Source organism: Phyllostomus discolor, chromosome 5 (genome assembly GCF_004126475.2).
Source record: "Phyllostomus discolor isolate MPI-MPIP mPhyDis1 chromosome 5, mPhyDis1.pri.v3, whole genome shotgun sequence".
In the NCBI taxonomy this organism is placed as follows: domain Eukaryota; kingdom Metazoa; phylum Chordata; class Mammalia; order Chiroptera; family Phyllostomidae; genus Phyllostomus; species Phyllostomus discolor.
Window position 1 is genome coordinate 147,557,679 of NC_040907.2, and position 19,697 is coordinate 147,577,375.

Genomic DNA, 19,697 nt, shown 5'->3' on the forward strand with positions numbered 1-19,697 from the left:
TGGCCCAGCCTACACTCACTCACCTACTGGTTTAGCCGTGGTGCCGCCTCGTCCAGGCTGGCAGTTAAGCCTTGATGGGTTGATGGGAACACCCTTTTCAGGAAGTTGGGAGACTCCAGAGTTGTTCATGGAGATTAGGCCAAAGGCCATAAAGAACCAGGGAGGGAAGAACACCTCCAGGGATATAAAAGTGAATCCTACCCACCAGTCTGCAGGACTTCAGGATTTCTTTCTCCCTCTCTCTTATACACACACACACACACACACACACACACACGAACACAAATGAAAACCCAAATCATAGGAAACAGGAGACTATATTTTAATGAATCCAAGTCTGGAATCCTAAGCCTCAAATGATTCCTTAGAAAACACCGATAAAAACATACATCCGGCTGAGTGCAAACTGATTCACATATTCCCACATATATTTTCGGGTGTACTGAAGGTTTTATGTTTCCTGAGGGAAAGGGGAGGAGAGATGGCCAAACTAAACTAAGATAAATAGAGTTGAAGGCTGAGTGAGAACGGGAAGTTTCCGAATGAAACTTGACATCCTCCATGTTGCTACAAAAGGTTTGCTTCTGATTTGCCATCACAGTAACCTGAAACAGAAGACAAAGGCATTAGTGACTGAAAGAGGGGCCCAGTGTTCGATGTACATTATAAATGACATGGCGGCCTCAGGGCTCAGCTTATTCAAGTGCTTCTTGTGTGGTTACACAGCCGGATGGGGCTGTAATTCATAAACATCCTCAAGGCTGTTTCTGTGACCCTCTGACTTTCTCCGGGGGCAGTGGGGTTTGCTGTATGAAATAGCGTTCTTTCTATTTGTCTTAAATTTCCCTCACTGCATTTCAAAGCATTGGGGGTGCATCTGCCTAGTTCAGGAAGTGGGCCAGACCTCAGCCACTCCTTAAGTTGTTTTATAGAGCGCACACCGCGTCCTGTGCCACGTTCCACCAGACGGTGCCACAGGGGGCTTCAGCATCACACGCAAATACAACAGCAACAACAACCTCGGTTTGCATCCAACTCAGCTACTTACTGGGGCAACTTTTGTAATGTTTCTCAGCCTCTGTTTTCTCATCGGGTAGATGAGAATGTGGATAGTAAGTATCTATTTCATAAGGGGTCTCCGAGGATTAAACGAGATGTAGGTAAAGGGTCTGGCTTGGAGTCTGGCTGTGGTGAAATCCTTTCCTCGTCCTTCATTTGGGCCACCACTTCAGGGTGAAACATCCAGACTGCACTGATTTATGTTTTTGGTCTGGGCTCATATCTGCTTGGTGTAGCTTTGCTCAGCTAGTTAGAGGACCAACAGGAAAGTTCAGTGTTGTTCTCTTTGCCTACATTTTAGCATTGACGTGTTTGGATTTTGAAACCCAGTTTCCCAGGGGAGTGAGTGTCAATTCAAGTATACAGCACACTTTATTTCCAGAACGTTCCTGGGTTTTAAATCGAGATCAGATGGGGGTAGTATCTGTATAAAGACCCAATGATCGGTCCAGGGACTCACAAACCATGGGAGGCAAATCAGCCAGTCACTTTGGTTTGATGTCTACAGAAGGAGCATTTGCCGAAATCATTGCTCTTACGGACATGACTTTGTTAAAAACCCCATCTCTAAGTTTTTACTCATCACTGGGGCCGCTGAACCCCAAACAATGTTAATTCAATCAAAAACGGTTTGGGGGGGCAGTGTAGCCAGGAGTATAATCATGTGACTACAGACTAGGCCAGATTGGCAGGAAAAAAGGAGTGTCCCCTGCAGTTTTATTTAAAGTGCCAGGGTTTGGGGGAAAGGCCTTTGCCCACTCCTTCTGCATCAGCCCCATGATGAGGCCACTGAAAAATCTGGTCGAGAAGAATCCAGACTTGGGCTTGGAGGGGCTCCCAGGGCTCCCTGTTCTCTTGTGCATGCAGATGAAATGCATCTTTCTGACGGGTGGCCCCAAACTCACTGCCCACCAACCCCTCAGGAGAGCAGGTTGCCACGCCGCCTCCCACCCGCCTGCCCATCCACTTACCATTGTGCGTAATCAGCCTGTACTGCCGGGCCAGGCACAGCTCCTCCTGCCTCCGCCTCACGATTCTCTGCACTTCTGGAGGCAGGCCGTGGGGGTTTCGGGCAAAGATGAAGGAGTAGCTATCAGCACAGGTGCCGTCGAGGTTCAGGAGGCGGCAGGAGTACTGCACAGCATAGGTGTCATAGTCCGTGTCGATGATCCAGTGGTCGTCGTCTGCAAACCGGGAAGCCAGAGCCGAGGCCCTCCCTCAGCCAGCGCAGCCAGCAGGGAGACCCACCACCCCTGAGGAGCCAGCGACTTCCTGAACCTGGCTTCACTTGTCAGGAGTGCGAGACCACAGGGAATTCGGACAGCTTTTATAGAACTGGGAAACTGAGAAAGGATTTTGTTTTCCTTTACAGAAAAATGTTCCAGAGTTGGGGGGAACCTCATTCACTTCAATGACTCTCTCTCTCACCCTGATGATAAATGTGATAGCATCTTTTTAAAGAACAATTGAGAATGTCAGCCAGAATAGGTCTTTCTGTTGTGTCTTCTCCATCAGTCCTCCAAGAAGATCTACATCTTTGTGGCTGATATCTGACAACCACCCACTTCTGTTGTCCCCAACAATCATGATGTGTCTCTTGAGATGCTCTGCATCAGCTAGTGCCCAGTCATCTCGGCAGCCGCGCTGCCCTCCCGCCTCAGTCCACCACCGGAGGACGCCCCTCCGAGGGTCCGGTTCATGGCTTTTCTGGCTCCACCCTAGTTCCCGTTTAGTGACCCTGCCCACATCTTCCAGCTAGCAAAAAAAAGTAGTTTGTGCTTTGGGGGCACTAGATGCCTACCATCTGTTACCAGAAATTCCTTTTTAGGGCTTGTACTCATCAGGCCTCCCCAACAGAAGCAGAGTTGAGCCTATGAACATTTTACATTATGTGTATCCCTAAGACTGGGATGTCAGCCATGAAAAATAAGCATAAACAGAGGTGGGGGAAACGACAGCTCAGGCAGGACAAGAAATAAGGACGTAGGTGAAGGCTCTGCCATGGAGAAACAACAGTGCTCAGGTTTATCCAAATACCTTGCATTTGGTATAAAGTGCCACGTCTCTACCTAATTTAACATTCTCATTGACAAACAAGCATGAATAGGGCTTTCTGAGCACTTTATCACGTCAGCCATTGTACAGACACTTCCCACGTCTTCTCAGTTACTTACTCCTCACGGGCCCCCCACAGAGCGCACTCTGTTGTTTCAAAGACGAGGAACAAGGAACGTGAGGCACAGGGAAACCGAGTAGCTCACCCAGGATGCCCAAGAGCAGGGCAGAGCTGGGATGCAATCTGGCTCTGGAGCCCGCTTGCATGAACTCTATACCACGTTGTCGCCAGGCAATAAGTAAATTGGAGGCACAGGGAACAAGACACAAAAAGGCTTTGCATCTCCCTCTCACACCTAGGTCCACAAGCAAGTGCTGGTTCTGCCCTATGGCACGCTCCACACTGGAGGAACGCAGAGGTCCTGGATTCCCCAGCCTCAGAGGGTGTGAGGGAGGTTGCTAACGCTCGCCCTCAGTCAGCTCTGACCATGCCTGTTGGCTCTGAGAATCCCTGCAGTGCCCCTCCCCCTGCCCCGAACAGGGGTTCAAAACAAACCCAGGCCTTGCAGGAGTGCTGCACAGGAGGGAGTGGTGGAGGCCCCTCTTCATTTCACCCCAGGCCCCCCAGGAAGAACGAGCCACACTGGCACCTCTAAGGACCCACGGAGAGCATCAGAGGTCAGGCGAGGGTGCCCAGACACCCCCGGGCACTCAGTGGCTGCTCAGTGGTGGCCATGCAGTTATTCAGCAGGAGGGCCGGGCACAGAAGCCAAGGGGCCCCCTGCTGGGCCCCACCCCAACCGCCAGTTCCCCTCACAGGCTTCTGGGCAGAGTCTTCCTTCTCTCGGAAATGAAGCCATTTCTTCACTGGTTATGGGGCTCACTGTGTCTGTCCATCACGGGCACCCCAGCAGCCTACCCCTCAGACACGAAAGCACTCTGCTTTGAAATGTGACCCAGATTCATGATCCAGGCGGCTGTTAGCTCAGCAAATCTACAGCTTAATTTTTTCCCTCAGAGTTGTTGCCAGATGTGAATTCTAACATAGTAACTAAGTAACTTTCAAAGGTCAGTTTCAGGCAAATTGACTACTGTTCTTGACTTTTTAAAAAGGCTGAAATTGGACCCTGGCTAGTGTGGATTAGTGGACTGGGCACCAACCTGAGTACCACAGGGTCGCTGGTTCAATTGCCCATGCGGGCACATGCCTGGGTTGGGGGTGTGTGAGAGGCAACTGATTGATTTTTTCTCTCCCTCCTTTACCCTCTCTCAAAAACTAAATAAATAAAATTTTTTTAAAAAAAGTCTAAGTTGGTTTGGTGTTACCTCCGGGCTCTTTTTGGCTAAATAATGCAGAGATGAAGAATTTAAATTGTAACTACCTTTTAAATTATACCAATTTTTACCCTATTCTCCCTCCTAAAACAAGAAATGAGCTGTCAGCCCTGCTAGAAAGAATGAGCTCAGGCCTCCAACCTCCTCATTGCCCGTGGCTGGGAGGGGGGTCCCTCTGGAGAGTCAGACAGCCCAAACATTCCGGGTGGCAGCTGTCTGCACACAGCGGAGCTCAGGAGAGTGGAGACAGTGGCCATCTGGCTGCTACCACCCCTGGAAGTGGGGTTACACGGCCACTGTGCCTACACCACACCCACACAGACTGCTTTAGTGGTTTTGATTACCAGTCCAAACACCAAACCAAAACAAAACAAAAAAAAACCCCACCAAAACCCCACTCAGAGGGAGCCAACTCTGGCTCACTGTGTCATCCTGGAACTCGCCCCTTCGGCTCCCCCCACCTGTGTCCTCCAGTCACCTAAAGTGATGAGAAGCTCCCTGCAGTTTCCAGGTCTAACTGCCCAGATGAGCCAGCCAGATGGCGTGTGATGCTAGTTCTGCTAATCACCTGAAAAACCCGGCAGGTCCTGTCAAAGGGATTAGCTGTGTGCCCTACCCACGCTAGTCACTTCTCTAATGTGGGCCTTCTCTAATTTCTTCATTGGTAAAATGAGAGACTTGAACCTGATGCTCTTCGAAGCTCCTATCATCCCAGACCCAGACTATGAAGCTATTATTCCATGACTGGGGAGAGAACTACGCAGCAACAATATCATACACTCAGAAAGAACTCACATCTCAGGCACTAAGGGCTTGTGGCGTGTTAGCTCATTGCCTCCTCCCAACACAACTCCACGAGGCAGGTGCTATGGTTGCCTCCTTTTACAGGTGAGGAAACTGAGGCACAGAGGAGACGAGGAGCATGTCCAAGGTCCCACTGGTAGTGGGTCAATTTAGGATTTGACCTCGAGCAGTCAAACTTTAACGCTGCATGCTGAACCACTACACCGCACAGCTTCTCTGAAACATAACCTAAGCAGGAATTTATCCTCACGCCTTCCGTATCGGAAGTTATCTCAGTATCACAGCAATCACTTTCAATGCTTCAATACTCTCTTGTTCTCCAGGTGAAAGCCTAGATGGAAACTCAGTCTACACAAGGTAAAAGCAGAACTAATCTGGTTTGTTTAGGGGAGGAGGAGGCAAAAGGCAAAAGACAAGAGGCAAAGCCCAACCTGCTCCCGGGGTCTTCTCTACCCTCCCCAATGCAGCACCAACAGAGTCCTAGTCTTTCAAGGCGTGCATCTCAAAATGCCACAGAGCATTATGTGTTTGTGCTTTCTAAAAACTAGTCATCTTGTACTTCCAGTATAGATTTTTATAATCCATTATTAGAAAAGTACACATTTTATGCTAATTGATTCACTTGAGGAAGTTTTGCTGCATTGTTTGTAAGTAACTTTATTACTTCTAAGGATAAAAGTTTTTTACCCCTTGTAAGATAACATCTGTGTCTGTACTGTGTCAATTAGTGCTGATGATGCAATTTGATGGAAAAAAATGCAATTTTTTCCTAACATACAGCTTTAGAGAAAGATGAATGCAATTTTCATCTAACATACAGCTTTAGAGAAAGTCAAGGTATGTGTGCGGAATGATGGTCACATAAAGAATGCTTCTGCCCTGGATCACCAGCTAAGAGAGTCCCCTCAGGCAGTCCCCTGTGGCCTACTCCACAGGACAGCTCAGACTGTACTTCGTAAAAGTTGGTCTGTGTTAGGAATCCTGCTGTTCAGGGCCGCCTGGAAGCCCCGGCTCTGACACTGATTCTCACAGACATACGGTAGGGCCGTGGGCATACATTCTTTAGAAAGCACTACATTCTTTTGGCCTTAGTTTATTCATCTGGTTATGGAACCCCCTTTGTAGGGTTAACTATCTCTAAGATCCCATGATCCTGACTGCCCCCCCCCCCACCACAGCTTGCATAATTCTCTAGGTACCAAGTAGGCTCCAGATTTGAAATTTAAGAGAAATGGGGGGGGGGGGATAGAAAAGCATACAAGTGTGTTCTCATGGTCCAGCTAAGTTTTAGGATGCTCTTCTGAGAGTCTTCAATACTCTCCCTCCCCCCATCTGAGTTTCAGTGCTTAGAAGGAAGGGAAGAGGTCACTGCCACCAAGGGCACTCTGCCTGGCTCAGAATCTCAGCATCAGCAGGCAGGGCACCAGGCGGCAGTGGGTCAGCCCTATGCATCAGGCTCCCTGCATCCTTAGATGAGGGTCTCCCAGCCTCTGGTGGGGTCCCAAGTAGTCAAGCTGTGTCAGGGACTCAGCCCAGAGAGATAGAGGAAATGCAAAGCCTGGTGGAGTGGTGATGTGGGCTGGGTCTTGGGGAGGTGGGAGCTTGGAGAAGGTGGCACATCCTGCCACAGTGCGGTGGCAGGACAGGAAAATGGCAGGGAGAGGTCACCTGATAAGCCCAAAGGTCCTTTGAGCTTGGGCCAGGTTTTTTGAGCTGGCGGGTGGGGGAGGTGACAAGGGGGTTTAACTACACCCAATCTCATGCCCCTAACCTAAGGCAGTGCAGAGGGTACCTGCCACTTACAGACCCTTTTCTTCCAAGGGCAGCACCGGAGAAGAAACCCATAAGGCCATTTTATGGGTTTCACCCCCAAGACAGTCCCACTGAGCTGATTACTCACTTCCTCTCTGGAGAAAGGACGCTACACCCCAGTACTTCATCTTGAACTTGGCAGGGTCCTCGGTGTCTGTGAAGGTGCCCACCATGTCGGCGCACACTTCCCAGTTGCTGCAAAAGCCAAGGGGATCCTGAGCCAGGCCGGGCAGAAGGCTTCCTCCCTCCATCCCTCCCTGGTGCTCCCTTCCCTCCCCGGTCAGGGCTGGGCTCTCAGCCTGGGGAACCCTGGAGCGCAGAGAGCTCTGCCTCCCAGAGGCTACTGACTTCAAAAGACGGACTCGGCCCTTGGCTGTGGCGCTCATCTGGCCGTTCTCGTCCACGGAGAACTCAGCGATGATGTTGTCCTGCAGAAAGAGGCCCTCGGGGTCCTTCTTGGCCATGGCGTACCAGGTCCCGGAGAACTGCGAAACAGATGAGAGCAAGTTTGGTGTCTTCAGTGCACGGCGAGCGGCGGGGCTGGGGGAACGCGGGGAGGTTGGGGGGTGGGGTGATCGGGGCGGCCGCCAAGATACCTACTCGAGCCTTGTCGAAGTTCTCCTTTACTCGGAAGCTGCTAACCCGGCAGTCGCGCTCCGCCCGAGCGCTGCCCAGTGCAGCCAGTAGCACCAGCGCCCACACCCACTCCATCTCGCCCAGGAATCCGCCCTGTGGGAAACGCGAGCCGTGAGTGCCGGGCAGCGGAGCCACCCGGTCCGCTACGGCTACCCGGATCGCGAGTCCCCCGCAGGTCCTCCCCCGGGTGCTGCTCACCACCCGGAGACGCACGCAGACCTGACCGGAGCGACCGAGCGCGCAGGGAGCCAGGGAGGCGAGCGCGCCGCGGGTGCTACTTGGCCGCTTTATAGCTCCGGGGGGAGGGGGTCGCGCTGTTGCAACCGTGCCGAGTGAAAGGCACGGGGGGAGGCGCGGGGGCCGGCGGGCCAGCACTTGCATAACTCGCCCTGACTCACCGGCGCCCGCACTCAGGGAGAGTCCCTTTGGCCAGAGACTCACCTTCAGTGTCGCCCGGAGTTTGGTGGAGCCGCCGCGCAGGGTGGCCTCGACGGGGCCCAAACTCTCCATCGGAGATGAGCCGCGGGAACAAGCCCTGGCCTAGTTACCCAGCACTGGTGCCAGCGGCCGTGGCTGAGGCCTGGGGTGGCCTCGGGGCCGAGTTGCTCTGGCCGGGGGCCCAGGTCGGCCTGGCGGGAAAACTGGGGCCTCCCAGAGCGAGAGGACCTACGGTGATGCTGCCTAGTGCGTCAGTGCCAGGGCCTCGGCCGTGCCAAATTGGCCCCTCTGCCATGTGAGGGCCAATTGCGAAGGGTTTGGGGAATATTTCGGCCAAGTAGTTTTTCATTTTATAAAGGATGTATTTTACTCCCTTTTGGGAGAGCTGTGGTACCCCCTGGGTCAATATTTGTTCTTTAGTTTCAACATCTTTAGGAGCATTAAAACCCTCCCTGTTAAATATTCTCCAGAAACGCAACACTGGTCAGGACAGGAAATATTTTAGCGACCTCGGTGGTCACCTACTTTATGGTGCTTCACTCAAACCATTTTGAAACTCACCTACCACTTGTTTATGATACGGTTTTATTTCAAAACCATGGTAGAATTTTGTTTTGTTTTCAAAACAGCTAAGGTGAGTTGGCTGAGGAGTGGACAAGACAGAGGTAAACAAAACTCCAGACAAATGTCAATGGTCAAGTAAGTCACATGCTGTGGCTAGTGTCATTTTGCTTGTGTGGTGGCACATTGACAGCCCTGTTTTTCTCTTTCCACTCAGAGGTAAAGAGTTCTCCTAATATGATCAAAGCAGCCGGAAGATGCAACTTTTAACTGAATGAGAATTTGTGATATGACAAAGAAACCTTTTTTGTAACATTCCTTCCATACAATGTCAGTTGTATATCCAAGATGAATTTCAGTTGTGTCTCCATGGCCCAAACTGGAAAGAACTGAGATGATTTTGGATCATTTTGTTGACACAGACCGAGAGAGGGTGAGGGAAGAGAAGGCTGGCTGCCGAACACAGAAATACGGAGTTGATGGTCCTCCCGTCAGCTCTTGCTCGGTTAAAGCATTGGGGTTACTATTTATTTTTAAGATGTCAATATATTTATTTTTAGAGAGAGAGGGGAAGGGAGGGAGAAAGAGAGAGAGAAACATCAGCATGAGAGAGAAATACTGATCGATTGCCTCTCCTATGCTCCCTGTCCAAGACCGAACCCACAACCGAACCTGCAACCCAAGCACGTGCCCTGACTGGGAATCAAACCAGTGACCCTTCACTTTGCAGGACAATGCCCAACTGAGCCACACTGGTCAGGGCCTTTGGGGTTACTTTTGACCCCCCTGAAAAGACATCTGAGCTCTCCCTCACCTTCCTGTTGAAGGAGACCAAAGTTTTACCACCCTGAAGCTGCCTGGTGCACCGATTTTCAGCTGGTTATTAAGAAACAAAAGTCTCAGAAAATTACCCTTGACTCTCCCCCCTTTTAAGCTGGAGAGACTGAGGCAGAAAAACCTGCTTCAGGAAGGGAATCTTAGGATTTCGCCTTAGCCTAATTGGAATTAAGTATGGTAAATAGGAGGGCTTCAGGCAGGGCCTGCTATTCAGGTGCCCCTGTACCCCATTGTCTCTGAGTCACCTAGGGGGAGTCTCCTGCCTTGTGTGTTCGCTTGTCCTCAAGTACCTATGAAGCACCCCTTTTCACTTTTGAAATCTCAGACCCCTACCCACCCCACCTCCTTTTTCTCCTTTGTCTGAAATGTCATATATACCCAGTGTTGCCTCTCTGTCCTTGGGGTGTTCATGCTTATTTGAATTTCTTGAGTGCATGTATTCAAGTTATGATTTTCTTTTGTTAATCTGTCTCTGTTAATGTATTAGCTCAAGGAGAAGTAAGAAGGTGGGAGGAAAGTATGAGTGTTTTTTTAGCCCCCACACGGTAACTCTTTGGACACCTACCTACCTGTTCTGCTTCCTTTCCACCTTCCCCTCCATTCCAGTTCTCATCTGAGTCTCCAGTGTCTCACGAGGGCCAGTGATGATGCATTTAACTCCCTACTGCCCCAGAGCTGGGAAAACCCTGTCCCTGGCCAAACTTTAACTAGAAGGTCTTCTAGTTAGGCCAGCTTTATCACAGGATGCAAAATCCCACCAGCTCAGATAAGGTCTGCTCCAGAGCCAGTCCTACAGGGACCGTACCATGTATGTGGTCATACCTGTGGTAGTATCTATGCATCGTAGGTGGGGAAGGGCTTTAGGGCATCTCTCAATCTCCTGTCCAATGCTTGGATCCCCTCTGACTTTCTGGAGTAGAGATCTTCGAGGTTCTCCTCCAACACCTGTGAATTGTTGGGGGAGAGATAGTCCAGCTCTCCATCACAGGAGAGCTCTCAGCTGAGCCTGGCTGCCTATGGACAGCTATTATGCTAGAAAAGTTCCCCTATACCCCCAGCCCTTTCAACCACTTCTCCTAGATCATATTCTGGCAGTCCTTGCGCACACCATCTATTAAATAAACGTAGGGGATTTCAATGCATTTTTATAGAGGTTGTTTTCATAGCAACATGTTTTCATTCATTTGTTAGATTCTTGTTCCTTCTCCCACTCTATCTCTGTCTTTTAATAATAAATCGTGAACCTTGGTGTCCCAAATACCAGCAAAGAAAAACAGTTTGCTTTGGCATTCTCTCTCAAAGTTCTTCATGATTATGCATATGTGAGTACAGGTCAGCCGATGTTTTTAACTTTAGTGCTTTGAGATTTATCTACATAAAATTAAATTTAAAATATGCACGTATAGATAAAATATCAGTGGGAAAAATTTCACAGTGATTGCCCCTGTGTGATAGGATTAGGGTCCTGAAAAGGCATGGGGTGTTTTTGTCTCATTTTTGTTTGTCTGATTGGGACCTTTCTGTGGTTTCCAAATTTCCTACAATGAAAGTGTTTAATCAGAATATAAAACAAATATTCTCTTTGCAGTTTTTTTCTAGATGTAAAATTGTATTTTCAATTATATCTTACAAATTGCATACAATATACACAAAATGTCACTTTCTTGCCATACTTCATGGGGAGACAGATCATGCCTCATTCATCTTGGCGTCCACCCCCACCAGCTTCTCCGTGGGATTTATCAAGAGACCTGCACATAGTAGGTGCTCAATCAATAGATATTGATTTAATTTGTTGTGTTGAAATTAGTCATTTTAAGTAAGTTTCATAAAATATTTATTTGAAAAAGCCTGGTAAGAGGCCATTCTTTCTGAAACATAATTTCTTAGGATCTAGCCATTGTAGCAGAGCTGGCTAATCATCCTTCTACCGAAATAATTTGTCCTCTTCTTCCATGATGTAGAATTTTGGGGGAGAGGCTGATCTGCCAAAGGGCACCTCCCCAATTCCAGCATCTCTCTAAGACCCCAGGCCTAAGTTGTGGTGAGTGGAAGGTGGACTAAAGTGCTGTGTGTCACTCGCAGACAGGGCTCGTGAAAACGCGAGCCTGTCCCATCATCCTGGCGCTCTTTCCTCCTCTGCCCGCTGCTGGGGCCTCCATCAGCCTGGGACCCCCACCAGTGATTAACTTGATGCGAATGAGAAATAAACTTTCACTGGAATGAGTTGCTGAGATTTGGGGGTTACCTGCAGTAACAGAAATTAATGTTACCTTAACTAAAGCATCAACAAACAAGCCACTAACTCCTAGGAAATATTGAAAAATGTTTTACCATAATTGAAAGAAGTTCTGATGCAAGAAAGGTATGTCCTTACCATTATGAAAGTTAAGCATTTCCAATCAGCTCCCTTTTGTATAAACTGACATTTACATCCACATCTTGACAGAGAGGTCAAGAAAAATGGAACAAGAATAAGAAATGGGTAGTGTTTGCCTTCTCACTGCATTTAAAAGATGCCAAAATAAATGGTGGGAAAATGAAAAGATTGCTCAGCCAACATGTTCAGGTGCAAAAAGTCAAACTAATTTTTTCAATAAGGTTGCTTTTTTTCCCAGCAGTTACAAGGTTGTCGCTGAATTTAATTGATTTAGTTGAAAATCACGTGGATCCCGCCATGAATCATCTCTGAGATACCTGGTCATACCCATCAATTAGACACAGGAAAATACTCTCTCTCAAGCAAATGGGCAAGGTAAAAGGGCCCTTTGCACTTAGCCGCCAGGATGTGTCTGACATCCCTGCCCTTAGGGGATGCCTTTTGGTGATAAATAGCAGGAAGAACGAAGAATTTTGCTAAGGCGAAGCTGAAGAATGGGTCTAATACAATGATCTGAAAGGTACCCAGTTCAGGATGTTGTTGGTTTTGTGTGTTTCAACCTTGTGCGTGGTTTTGGCTATTTTATAAGCATTACTACCAATAGAAATAGTTAACTGCAGTGGAAAATTTTTAGTAGTATTGGAATTAAATATTATGTGTGTTCATTAATATAGCATACTACTGAAGAACATAAAATTATTAAACAGAAAGTTTAAGGAAGTTAAACCATTCTTTAGTATACCTGTAGATTTTTAAAAAGCGTTCCTGGGATTTTTATTTAACTCTTGTATTACTCAAGTGTTTTATTTAACTCTTGTACTCAAGCGTTTGACATTTTATATGATATCTGTCTAGATTTTAAACTCCTTAAAGGGAAGGTCTTTGCATATTCCCCTGTAAGCAGCTAGTATGATGTGTTGTACCCCTCAGGGGTGTACTTTTTTGTTTAATCCTATTTAAACTGATAGGTTTGGGGTAAGTCACTATTATTTACTAGCTGTGTGACCTTGAGCAAGCTATTTATATTTCTCTGTGCTTCAATTTCTTAGCAGTAAAATACAGGTAATAATAGCACCTACCTCATGAGGTTATTGTAAGAATTAAATGACATAATGCACGTTAGGGTCCTAGAAGAGTGCCTGGCACAGATTACATATTATACTGTTAGCTATTCTTATGAGCACTTTTTCATTGTCATTACCCTGTCTGTGGCTTATATTTCTAAAATTTAAAATACCCAGTAAATGAAAGAGTTTTCATATCAACTTAGTTATTATCTCAGATATGCTTTATCAAAACAAATGATTGTTAATGTCTACAGCATCTAGGATATTGACCTTTCCCCTCATTTTCCCTACAGGTTAATGCTCTGTTTTTATAAAATCTATGTTTAAATCAACTAGAAATGCTGACATAAAAGTTAAATAGTGATGTTTAACAAAATCAACAATTATTTTGCAGTGTCAAAAATTCATTCTAAGTGATCTGTTTGGTAATTTTATATATATTTAATTATATCCTATATAAATTACAACTATATTTATATATACTTATTATATATAATTGTATATAATAAACACATATAATATACATAATATATAATATATGAATATTATATAATATATAATGATAAATTATATATAACTTAATTATATATAATTAAATATATTTAATTTTGTCTTTTCAGTGCTTGGGACTGACCAGACAATAAGAGACACAGAAGTCTTGTCAGCACGGACTAGAGACGGCAAGGGCTACCCCAGGAAGAGGAGCAGTGGCCACAATGGATGGGATTCAGTCGAGGACAGGGGGGAAGGGAAGGGTATCTGTGTGTGCGCTAAAAGGCAGCTTTCCAGTATTTTCCTTTAAAACAATCTTTGTCTTCATAAAACGTTCTTCAGTGCTCAAAGTAGTCACCAGCGAGCCCGCTTTCTGGCTTCTCTTTCCAACTGATCAACTGCCCGCCCCATCGACTGTTGCCTGGAGTTGTGCCTCACGCTTGTCACTTTCTTTTTCATTCCCAAGCAGCCTTACCTGTAATCTATGAAAATGGCCTTGAAAACTTTGTTTATGAATGGATTTCTATAGGATAGTGGATCTCTTATTTTCTTTCTAATAAGACTATTGTCACTATAAACAGGCAAAACTTTAAGTTTGAAGAAATACGTGAGACCCATAAGGCTGCAGTTTTGAAGCGAACTTAAATGTGGGAAAAGCAATAACTTTCAGGGTCACTATACCATGTTATGTGTGTTTCCATGCAAAGAGTTGTTGTAAAGTTCGTAGCTTTATAGAAGTGTTTAAAAGATCTTGACTAAGGTTGAAATCAGCATTTAAATGTTTAAGGAAATTGGTTCATGAAACGTGTAGTTTGACTTATGAGTTGCATAATAGTGTTTAAATATTTGGGAAAATGTGCTTAATCAATGTAAAAGCTTAATAAATTGAACATTAAACAAAACTAAGTAGTGGTAAGTGTGCTTTCCAGGCCAGAAGTCCCTGAGACATTACAGATCTTAGCAACAGACAAGACAGGTTTAATCCGGTAGATTTAACAGCTGTGCTTTGGAGCAAAAATGCATGAGATCTGGCTCTTTTTATTGAAAACAAAATCCAAACTAATATGCTTAGCAGGAAAACTCAGTTAGTGGCTGCATGGGTTGCTTTTGGTGACCATGTCTCTTGATAAGGGTTATTATTGATGCTGTGGCTTGATTAGTCCTGGATCATACGCAGACAAATGTTCTGTCAGGTTCACCTCTCTAGTTGCAAGTCCAAGGTTTGTTCCTTTAAAACACTTCCGAGGTCCAGCTTTCTAAAGTGAGGAGGATTGAGAAGCGAGGGGTTTAGAGAAAAAGGAGACCATGCAACCTGGGTGATCAAAGGACTTTTAAGAAAAAGACAAATTAATATTCCATTTTATGTTGTGTTGATGTTAAACCCTTCCATCTCCCTGGTGTTCATTAAAGCTGCTGTATAAACAGACACATCCAAAGTGTAAGTATTTTCACTTCATATCGCTCTCTGGAAAGAATGATTCAAGTTGTCAATTGATGATAATGTAATACAATTCATGGATATGTTGGTGGTCCTTTCTAGCTGCAGAATGTGCATTGCTATTTCTGGAATGGTTGCTGCGACTTGCCACTTGCCTGGCTGATCTAAGATGCTCCAAAGGTTCTCTGAGGATTTATAGGCTAATAATGGTTAAGGAGTTTGTGTCCTGAAGAACTCTGTAATCCTATACTTCCCGAATCCCACGCTAAGCCAGGACCTTCTGTCATACCCCAAGAGTACAGGCAGTTTGAAAGCTCTTGTAAGCAATCATTCTGCTTGACCTTTGGGGTTCCAACGAGGTGCCACTTAGGCACCTCCTCAGTAACTTTGACCACAATGTAGTTTCTTCTTGGCCCTCTGCCCCAGGTGGTGCCCAGAGGGAGGGTCTTCCTTTTGGAACTACAGCGGCAAAGCAAGCCACGCCATGGGTGAGATTAGCCAAGAGGCGGTGGAGACATGCCTGGAGGACCACCCTCGGTTTGCCAAGGAGTACTTCGACAAGAAACTGCAGACGGTGGCCCTGGGTGAAGCCTCCGAGCACAGCGAGGTGCAGGGCCCGGCCAGTGGGTCCTTCCAGGGGCTGTCACGGGAGGATGAGGCGGCACTGTGCGTGGAGCTGCTCCAGGCCATGCGGGAGGAGGCGGGCAGCGCAGAAGCGGTGGCGCACAGGGCCCTGCAGAGGCTGGCGCAGCTGCTGCGGGCTGACCGCTGCAGCCTGTTCCTCGGCCGCTTCCGCAACGGCACGCTGGAGGTGGCCTCCAGGCTGCTCAACGTCACTCCAACCTCCAAGTTTGAGGACAGCCTGGTGGTCCCTGACAGAGAAGTTGTGTTTCCCTTGGACATCGGGATAGTAGGTTGGGTTGCTCACACAAAGAAAGCTCTTAATGTCCCAGATGTGAAGAAGGTAGGTGGAATTACGACAGTGGGAGGAGATGAGGACCTGGCAGCGTCCTGGAGGGACCGTGGGCGGGAGACCTGGGGTCCAGGGGTTATCCTGTGGCATTGGTTCGGCTCTAACCGGGGGAGCGGGGCAGCGGGGCAGCAGGGAAGAGGAGCACCTAGGTCCAGGGCTCACAGATTCAGAAAAGAAAAAAATGTAAGTGCCTAGTTCAATCTGAATGCAATTTACATGGGCCAGGCCCAGTCCACACCTCCTCCCTCACGCCTGGCCCATGCTCTGAACAACACCACGAAGCAGGTGCCCGCTGGTGAGAGCCTGGACCTTGCCCCAGGCCTCTCACCCACTACACTCTCTTCTTTGGGGTGGATTGGCTCATAAGTGAATTCTTTTACCTGTAGGCTAAATGTGCAAAAAGAAAAACAATACCATTGGAAGTTCATATTTAGATGGTTAAAAATGTGACTTTAGGTGGTGATGAAGTGCCGTCAGCTGTCCCAGCCCCCCATACCACAGATCTATCGAGAATGAATTCCCATCTGGTGAGTGGGACTTCTGGACCCTCCCGAAAGCCCCGAGTGCACGGATGGTTATCTTCTTTTAAAAACAGAACATTGGACGACTCCTTACCACCACAGTGCGTGTTCATTTTAGGAAAATGACAAAATACAAATAACAAGGAGGAAATACGACTCACCCCCAGTCCCTCCACTCAGCAATAACTATAGGCAACAGCCTGGAGTTTCTCCTGCCGGGCCTTTTTCTACGCGTATCCCATTATTGTGCTTTGCTCTTAAGAAAAGGGGGGAGGTGGATTATGCTGTCACCGAGTTGATGGGAAGCCACCCCTGACTTGCTTTCTGTGCGGAGATTTATTGCTGGCTTGGGAGGGGGGCAGCTGGAGGGAGGAGGATAATCTCCGGGGCCTCCTGAAGCTGCTAACAGGAGGAGGAGGGCCTCCGGGATCCGGAAGGCGCAGAGCCGTCAAACATTAGCGACACTCGGCAAACAGCCACCGGGCAGCTCTCAGGTGCAAGGGTTGCCACTGGGCACGTGGAGTCCACGGTCCTTTTTCATCCCCCCTCCAGGGAATCAAGCTGGTGTCAGGAGGTGTGAGGCCCACCAGTGGCGCCTCTTTGGGTGACTAAACCCAGGTGTGCCCTATGGCAAAGCTGTCTGGACACCACTTAGGAGGCTGTCCCCACACCCCCTGCCGTTTTCTCAGGGAAATATGCTCAGTCTCCAGCTGAGGCCATCTCCAAAGTTCCTAAGGCATCACACTTAGGAAAGTGACATGCAAGATTTTTTTTCTGAAAGTTTTTTTTTAAAAAAGAGATGGATAAAATGACTTCTACTGTAATAATACTTTATTGATGAACCCAGTTCTCTGTGTTGAGCAGGAAATGATAGAATGGAGCCGGTTAAAAGATCGGGTGGCCTTGGTCTGTGGCTGTCCATGGTGAGCGCCCTGCGTGGACAGGGCAGTAAATGGAGGGGTGGGGGCATCTTTTCTCTCTGTTCTCCCTTTTCCTGAAGACTCCCAGCTGCTATGGTGGGACAGAAACATATGTGCTGAAGACAGACACCCTCCTGAGCTCAGAGGAGAGACAAAGGCTTCATTTATTCTCCATTTCTACAGCTCCTAAGCATTCCCCCCCCCCCCCCCAAGAGGGGTGCTTGTCAACTTTGGATGCACAGTAAAATCAAATTAGGAACACTTTAAAAACTACTGATATCTGAGACTCTCAAAAGACCAATTACATAGACCCAGGGGTTGGGATGCAGGCACGCGTATGTTCGAAAAGCTCCCCAGGTGATTCTAATATGCAGCCAATGTTGAAAATTGCTTATCTCTCAGGTGAGCAGATGTAAGAGGAGGAAGTGAATTTCAAATCAACTGTGGAATACTAGATGGAAATGGCTCCTGGAGCTGTTAGTCCAGCTCTTCACTTGGGCAGACGGGAAGTTGGGGTCTCGGGAGCTGCATCCCCCCCACCCCCGTGAGTCCAAGGTCTGGCAGGTGAACACAAAGGGCTGAGGAGACTCGAGGCCTCTCTCTGCCCAGTGCTCCTTCCACCCTTTTTAAATCCCAAGTCTCTGCTTTTTTCTCTTTTTTATGTTCTCCTTAATGCTTTTTTAAATTGTATTTTTCAATTACAGTTGACATTCAGTATTATTTTGTATTAGTGTCACGTATACAGCATAGTGGTTAGACAACCATGTACTTTACAAAGCAATCTCCACGATATTCCCAGTACCCCACTGACACCATGCACAATTATTACAGTGTTATTGACTCCTTTCCCTGTGCCGTACTTTACTCCCTGTGACTGTTTTGTAACTGCCAATCTATACTTCTTAATCCCTTAATTTTTTTGTCACCCAGTTCCCCACCCTCATCCCCTCTGGCAACCATCAGTCTGTTCTCTGCAGGTTCACATTCAGTCACTGTGGCAAAATCTGCAAAGAGAAAGCTGACGAAAACCTATGTTTTAAATGAAGTTTCTATTAATTCTTCACTTTTTCATTGCACTTGGCAATTTTTAAAGATTTTTTTCATTCTTAATCTCACTTGATGCTGGCAAAGACCCTGTGTAGAAAGAAGGCATATATACTTCTCCACCTTGTCTATGTTAGAATGGTCTCACGGTCAATTAGCCAGGACTTGGCGGGTCTGAGACCACAGCCCAGGCCTTAGGAGGCCTTCCTCTTCCACCGCACCGCTGACCACGCACGACTTCTCTCTGGGTGGCAGCATGGGCACAGGTGAGGGAAGGACTTCTCACACCCAGACCAAGGCAGAACTGGATACTCCGGACGTTGGGGGTCCACAAAAGTTGTAACAAGGAGGCCACGTGGTGCAGGGTGACAGCTTTGGCATCAGATGCACTGGGTGGACATCCAGGTCTGAGACAAGGGGACTGTGTGATGGATTGAGTTTCTGCACCTGAGGAATACAGGTACGCAAATGTACAGATGAGATGGACATGAAGTGCCTGATTCATAAAGATGATAACATCATCTTTATGCCAAAAGGGTTTGGGGGGCTGGTGTGGGTGGACAAAACTGGGTCAATGGTTATTGCCTGTTTTTAAAACAAGTTAAAGGCAGGAAAACTTTGAATAACAAGAAACTGAGAGATAGTCTTTTCAAGTTAATCATTTCTTTTTCTACTGGGGAAGCTGTTGATTAACTATGGATGGGTGGTTCTCGTTCTGACTATGATTTAAAAAAAAAAGCCGTGGAGAAGTCCTAAGTTTTCAATGATTAACAAGACACTTATAGCTCCCTTTCCTCCTTCCTCTCTCATCCTGCTCTCCTCTCTTTCTGACTCCTGATCACAAAGGAGACAAGATTTAATCGGAATTTAACAATGCTGTGAGCGGGTGAGGGACCCAGGCCGCCTGCTTTTCTAAACAGTGTTCTCCCTGGTTGCTTTTAGCGGCTCCTTTGAAGAAGGACCATCAAAGGGAGTTTGTGCGTTTGAAAAAAAACAGAGTTTACTCAAACAAACTTCAGTAAGGATCGTTTCAGCTAGTGAAAATAAAGCAGAAAGCCTCATTTCGCACCCCCCCCCCACAGGCTTTGATGGATGATTTTATCTAGGGCTTTCAGATATGATAATAAGCAAGCATTCTGTTTTCCAACTCATCAACCATTTTCTCAAACCAGCCATATGAATTTGAGAACATTTTCTCACGTACAGAGTCTAGAATGCAATAGCATCCAGTGTTGAAGCAGCAGAGTGAAGCGTTAGCCAGGAGATGCTGACTCCATCCCATGCTGCGTGCTCCTGGCATTTTGCTTGTCCCTTCCATGCCCGGG

At 47.2% G+C, this 19,697-nt stretch overlaps 2 protein-coding genes and 1 long non-coding RNA gene across 5 annotated transcripts in view; 2 read left to right on the plus strand and 1 right to left on the minus strand.

Moving 5' to 3' along the window:
• Window positions 1-301: 301 nt before the first annotated feature.
• Window positions 302-8,047, minus strand: RBP4 (retinol binding protein 4). Of its 3 annotated transcripts, none has more exons than XM_036027007.1 (6): window positions 7,915-8,047; window positions 7,666-7,794; window positions 7,414-7,550; window positions 7,154-7,260; window positions 2,031-2,243; window positions 302-605 (listed from the first exon to the last, which is right to left on the minus strand). In XM_036027007.1, the coding sequence occupies exons 2-6, from the start codon at window positions 7,774-7,776 to the stop codon at window positions 568-570; spliced, it is 606 nt and encodes a 201-aa protein (XP_035882900.1). In that variant the 5' UTR covers window positions 7,777-7,794; window positions 7,915-8,047; the 3' UTR covers window positions 302-567. The 3 variants fall into 3 exon arrangements, with proteins under 3 accessions (XP_035882900.1, XP_035882901.1, XP_028368113.1); XM_036027008.1 differs by having other exon boundaries at window positions 7,921-8,023; XM_028512312.2 differs by having other exon boundaries at window positions 7,900-8,023.
• Window positions 8,048-8,102: 55 nt separating this feature from the next.
• On the plus strand, window positions 8,103-10,002 carry LOC118500870. The gene is made up of 2 exons (XR_004903451.1): window positions 8,103-8,804; window positions 8,918-10,002. It is a non-coding gene; the product is annotated as an uncharacterized LOC118500870 (long non-coding RNA).
• Window positions 10,003-13,604: 3,602 nt separating this feature from the next.
• Window positions 13,605-19,697, plus strand: part of PDE6C (phosphodiesterase 6C) — a 42,197-nt gene continuing 36,104 nt past the window's right edge. The window contains 1 exon segment of the mRNA XM_028512910.2: window positions 13,605-15,878. Coding sequence (XP_028368711.1) covers window positions 15,399-15,878 — 480 coding nt within the window. The 5' untranslated portion in view covers window positions 13,605-15,398.

Excerpts from the sequence above, each read along its gene's own strand:
- RBP4 (XM_036027007.1), bottom strand. The coding sequence starts at position 7,776 with ATGGAGTGGGTGTGGGCGCTGGTGCTACTGGCTGCACTGGGCAGCGCT. Across the intron at positions 7,261-7,413 it reads GGCCGAGTCCGTCTTTTGAA|CAACTGGGAAGTGTGCGCCG; the intron begins GTCAGTAGCCTC and ends TGGCTTTTGCAG. Across the intron at positions 2,244-7,153 it reads GTCCTTTCTCCAGAGAGGAA|ACGACGACCACTGGATCATC; the intron begins GTGAGTAATCAG and ends CCCGGTTTGCAG.